At 33.7% G+C, this 5976-nt stretch overlaps 1 protein-coding gene across 1 annotated transcript; it reads right to left on the reverse strand.

Moving 5' to 3' along the window:
* Nucleotides 1–489: 489 nt before the first annotated feature.
* Nucleotides 490–954, reverse strand: LOC108996887. The gene has a single exon (XM_018972928.1). It carries the CDS (start codon nt 952–954, stop codon nt 490–492), a length of 465 nt encoding a protein of 154 aa, XP_018828473.1.
* Between the last annotated feature and the right edge of the window lie 5022 nt (nt 955–5976).

Genomic DNA, 5976 nt, shown 5'->3' on the forward strand with positions numbered 1-5976 from the left:
TTAATAAATCGAATTATGGAATTAAGATCAACTCAATCCAAATCCAAAACAATGACAACACCAATATTATATCAGCTTTCGGTAAACCCATCATCAATATATATATAGCAATTCCAAAAGAAAAATGTGAGTTTTACCTAATTAATTTGTGTCTAACAGTACTAGTGGATCGATCAACGTCGAAATTGCTAGAGAGCTCATTAATTAAAGCTTCGATGATCATTTTGATCATGAATGGAATCATTAATTTCATGATCATGTTGTTAGGAAGTTCAGAGATCAGTTTTCCCATGATCTCAATTATCTCAAAACTTGAGGATTAAAAAATATTACAAATTCATTTCGGTACATGAAATATTTATCTGGCCTAGTTTTTCTTGAGAATTAAATGGATGTATAATTACCACCTCATAGAAAAACAATTAACCTTGATCGTCACCGGCGGTATTGCAATCGGATCCCGGCACTAGTAAAACACAGAAGAAGTTGTTAGTTCTCGGAGATGCTCTCAAGATGTGGCCGCCATACTCCAACTCGACCAGTACCAGTCCTACGATTCCGACTTGAGGATTCCTTTTCGGAAAAGAAATCCGGCTCTGGATAACGAACAAAGCCACCTGAGACATCAGTGCTGCAGCACTTTTTGCTCCTCTTGGAGGATTTGTTGGGGTTGTTACCACTTTGTTTTTTCTCGGGCAGGGAGGAAACCGGGATCAAGAAGTATATGCTTCCTCTCTTGAGCTCAGAATCCGGCGAGACGATCAAGATTTTACGTACAACGCCTTGAGAACAGGGTTTGGTCAGGACGTGATTTGGGTTAGCCCGAAGGATCTCACCGGCCGTGATTGGTCCAGCAATCTCTTCAACGTTGCCGTTCAAATGGACGATACGGATCAAGTCTAAGGCTCCACAGGGAAGAACACAAGCCAAGCAACACCTTAGGCTGTTACCCATTTCTGATCAGCCTAGCTATATATGTATAGAGAGAGATATGGATTGAATTCTCTAATTTGTATAAAGGTTTTGGAACTATTTCTGAGTACTGGATGATCTCCTGAACTCCTGGTACTATACAAATCATGAGTGTGACAAAAGCTACGGGATGGAAAATGCGTTATATAGGAACAGCCGTACACAGACGAACAAATTACAGAACGTATTATTATTATTATTATTATTATTATTATTATTATTATTATTATTATTATTATTATTGTTGTTGGTTGAAAATGATGACAGTGTAGTCCTATCTGGTGATTCTCAAAGTTTACTAATTATTTAGGATTTGCTATTTCGAATATGAGCAATGCTACACAACCTCACATCTTCTATATATCATATTTTTTTAAAAATTTTAAAATTTTTAATATTTTTTTAAATTTTTTTTGAATTTATTCTTTTTAAACTAATTCAATTTTTTTATTCATTATTCATATATTAAATATTTGATAAAAGAAAAAAATAATAAAAATGAAAAAAAAATGTGGTGTGTGGAGATTGTGTGAATAGTAGGAAGTTGTGTAGATTTTTTATTCGAATATATATAATGTTGTCCTTTCTTTTAGAGTAATAATATGTACACAATATATTGCATAACATATTGTATAACAATATTATAAAATTAGAGTATTTTTATAAAATAATGTTATTTTTATAAAATATTTTACAAAAATACCCATCATTTAAAATATTATTATGTAAAATATTGTAAAAAATTATTATGTTTAAATCATTTTCTAAATTATAATACATTTTTCATTCAAGTGGGGTTATTTTCTTTTGTATTTATAAATCAATTAGGACAACAAATTCGAGGCATGGCTAGCTATATATGGCAGCTCATGATAATTAAGTACTCTAGATCTAGATGGGCTAGCTGTACTCATGCTGCATGTTACTAACGTACGTACGTACGTGTAGAACAAATTTCTAGGATTAAGGTACGTAGTACTATATATATATACAACACATGATGATTTAGGTGACATTTTTGTTTTGGTATCCGAATTTATACTCATATATATGTTGGTATATATTCCATTAAATCATTCGGCCAATCTACAAAATAACATTTCGATCCCATACATTGACACATTATTATTATTAGTATTATTATTATTATTATTATTATTATTATTATTAAGTACTGAAACAAAATATGGGAATTGAATTAATGTAATTAAGTATATAACTGACGAGATTTGATGTATATTATGAATGTGTGTATATATATCATGTATATATATAAAGGTTGATTATAATTAGCTAGGATATATATATAATTAAAGCCAATAAAATAGTTCATCATGATCATCTCACTACAAGAAACAAGATCTTTCTCGGTGCTTAAATTTGCTGCAAATAATCTCAAAAATTGCTGTAAATAAGTATTTGCAGCGACTTCTATTGTACCGAACTTTCGTCGCAATTGTAGAGCCTTTTAAAAAATTAGCCAGTAAAATACAAAATTCGTCGCTAAAAATTTTTATTTACAGCGATTTGTTTCGCTACTAATATTATTAATTTCGCCGCAAATTAACAGATCTGCAGGTAAAATAGTATGTGACTATGGATCAACAGAAAACTCATTGATCTACACGTGTGCTTGACTGTATATATGCAGTGTAATACGTACCACCGTACAAATTTGGAGACGAAGCTTCGTGGTTGCATGAGGAAGGTGGTTTCGGGCACCGACCGCAGCAGAGGAAAGCTCAAACTAAGTTTTAATCAAGACACAAAATAACAATTATGGCAAAGGAAACGTCGTTCGTTCCACAAACTAGATTCCTATACAAAACAGCTAGCAGATTGAAACTGTATATATATCCATATATATTTTATAATTGAACAACGTGGGCTGAGTCTGCATGTCTCAACACTATGGCCAAGGTGCATGGAAGCTTGCATGATTAGTTTATCTATAGTTCATAGCAATTGATCATGTACTAATTAAGTCTAATTTATTCATCGAATTAAGTTATCCAATTATATCTTATAAACATCTCAATATTAAATAATTTTCATATAGAATCTATAGTACTGCATGCATGATCAAGAACTTATACAGACAAATATTAAATACTATATATAAAGACTACTACATGATATATATGTCTCTCTCTCTTTAGAATTACTTCGTTAAACTCGATTATAACGTAAAATATTTTGATAATTAAGCTCATAAAATATCATCTCTTAATTACATGCATTAGAGTACTAGTACTATTGATGAGGGAAACTGTATATATTTATATATACATGCATAAATGTACGTGATTTTTAACTATAAGAAAAATAAGTATTTGTGATGAATTATTTACAACGACAATGACTATTTACGACGAAAACATATTATTTTTATTAAGAAATAATCATTTTCATAAGAAATAATTAGATATAAATAAATAATTTTCTTGTAATGCATCTACATACCGCACTAGTACTTATATGAGTACTAGATCTATCTAATCTTCTAAAAATTAAAAAAGAAAAAAGAAATTAAGGAGTATTTATCTCCATGATTAAATTAATGGATCATAGTTTTGATTAGGGGTGGGCTCCGACTCCGACGGAGTCGGAGTTGTCATTTCCGACCTCCGACTCCGACAAAAGTCGGAGCCAAAGTTCCCCTCCGACTCTAACTCCGAACGTAGTCGGAGTCCGATTCCGATCGGAGGTCGGAGCTCCGACTCCGAACTCAATTTCAGATTTTTTTTTATTATTATTATTTAAATTTTGTTGTTCAATTTCGTTTCAGATAGTGGGCAACATATATTTTTTTTTTAAAAGTGAACTATCTACAAATATTTGGTTTATTCAAGAGTTTTCAATAATTTAAATATTCGTTCTGATTTTGTTACTGAATTTTGATTATATCTTTAATTTGTTTTATATCCGCCTGAAATTTAGTATTAAAAGTGTTCATGACTCATGAGTTGAAAATTACACAAATTTAAAATTTTATAGAAAAGAATGATGGTACGAATTTGTATAATTCGATTAATTTCAGTTGGATAATAAATTATAAACTTTTGAGAGAGGATGGATAAGTACTAATAGAAATTATAGAATAAAGAGTATTTATCCCACGTATTTGCTCGGGATATAAGTACATAAATATAACTATATAAATAGTTTAAAAAGTAAATAACATGTATGATGTAGCCATAAGTTATAACAGTCTCATTTATAACGTAATAACAATATGACTCAGTCTTGAAATTTAACTACATAAAAATTAAACACGGGTTTCACTCAAACCCCAATGTTCCATTGGTCACGCCTGAAATGAAGATAGAAAGTAGCAATCAATAGATGAAAAAAAATTGATAATAAAAAATTATATACGGTAAAAGAATAATTTGATTCTTACCAAGAAAGGAGGTTCTCTCAACTCCATCCCAACTCTCAAGTAGCGTCCGTTCCAAACTCTCAATCATCGGTAATTATGTTAGGGTTCACAATTAGATCTATAAAATCATAAAAAGTAGAAGTTAGAAACATTAAAAATAATTAAATCATCATTTAAAAGCATATAAACTTACCCGATTCAAGCCTATAACTCTCGGCATCAACGCCAACGGTATCTAGTCCAATGGGCGTTTCATTTATCCAATTTTGTGTGCAAACGAGGGCCTCCACGGTTGACGGTGACAATGAACTCCGATAAGCATCCAACACGCGACCTCCAGTGCTAAATGCCGACTCTGAGGCAACCGTAGTGACAGGAATGGCTAGCACATCTCGGGCCACACGGGAAAGGACTGGATACTTGGTGGAATTAACTTTCCACCAAGTTAATAACTGAAATACATCACTAGGTGCCTCGACAGCTTCCATAAAATATCGTTCAACCTCAGATGTACAATGCATAATATTCCTTGTTGACATGAGTTGATGATACTGCCGTATGACACGATTGCCTCTAACCCCTATAGATGGGTCAGTATCACCTGAGGAAACTGTCGATCCTGTCAGCCTCGAATGTGAGGAGCTACCAACTGCGGATGAAGGCTGAGCACTAGTACTGTAGTGATGATATAAGCCATCAACATCACTTTTTAGCAATCTAATAAACTCTCCAGCCTTCACTGCCCCGAGGACAGAATTTATCCAAAATTCTAGAACGGCCAACTTAACTCGGGGGTCAAGGATCACAGCCACAAATAGCAATCTATTTATCTTCTTAATATTCCCCCAATATTTATCATATTTGATCTTCATCCTCGTAGCCATATCAGATAACAATCCAGCAGAGTCAGTACAACTATTTTCCAACTGGAAGTGAAGCTCCGAGAGCTCACTGAAAAATGAGTTCGCAGTCGTATATTTGGATCCAGATAGTCGCATGGTTATCTCATAAAAAGTTCTTAAAAATTCAACAAAATAACTCACACTGGTCCAATCATGTGCGTCTGGCGCACCGAGCCCCTGTCCTGCTGGCTCCAACAAAGCATACCTCAGGCCCCCATCCTCGACCTCCATCCGCTCGAATGCTTTTTGGTACTTCTGTGCCACATCCAACATCATGTATGTAGAATTTCATCGAGTCGGAACGTCCAAGCACAGCATACTAGAACATTCAATCTTCAAATCTTCTGCTATTGCCTTAAACTTGGCAAGCCTTTGAGGGAAACCCCTCACATATCGTACAATATTGCGGACTCGGGTTATGGAATCATGAACCTCTTTTAATCCCTCAACAACTATGAGATTAATGATATGAGCACAGCATCGAACGTGAATAAACTCGTGGGCCCGAATGACATCATCTCTCACCGTCGTGTTCCGCTTAAACCAATCAATTGCTGTTTCATTCGCACTGGCATTGTCAACTGTAATACACAGCACTTTTCGAATTCCCCAGTCCTTTAAACAATCATCCATCTTCGCCCCAATGGATGCACCTTTATGATCCACAATTTCTTTAAAACCAATAATTTTTTTATGCAAAATCCACTCACTGTCAATGTA

The sequence above is a fragment of the Juglans regia genome, chromosome 14 (assembly GCF_001411555.2).
Source record: "Juglans regia cultivar Chandler chromosome 14, Walnut 2.0, whole genome shotgun sequence".
In the NCBI taxonomy this organism is placed as follows: Eukaryota; Viridiplantae; Streptophyta; class Magnoliopsida; order Fagales; family Juglandaceae; genus Juglans; species Juglans regia.

What these genes read in the sequence shown, in the direction of transcription:
- LOC108996887 (XM_018972928.1), bottom strand. Translation starts at nt 954, where the DNA reads ATGGGTAACAGCCTAAGGTGTTGCTTGGCTTGTGTTCTTCCCTGTGGA.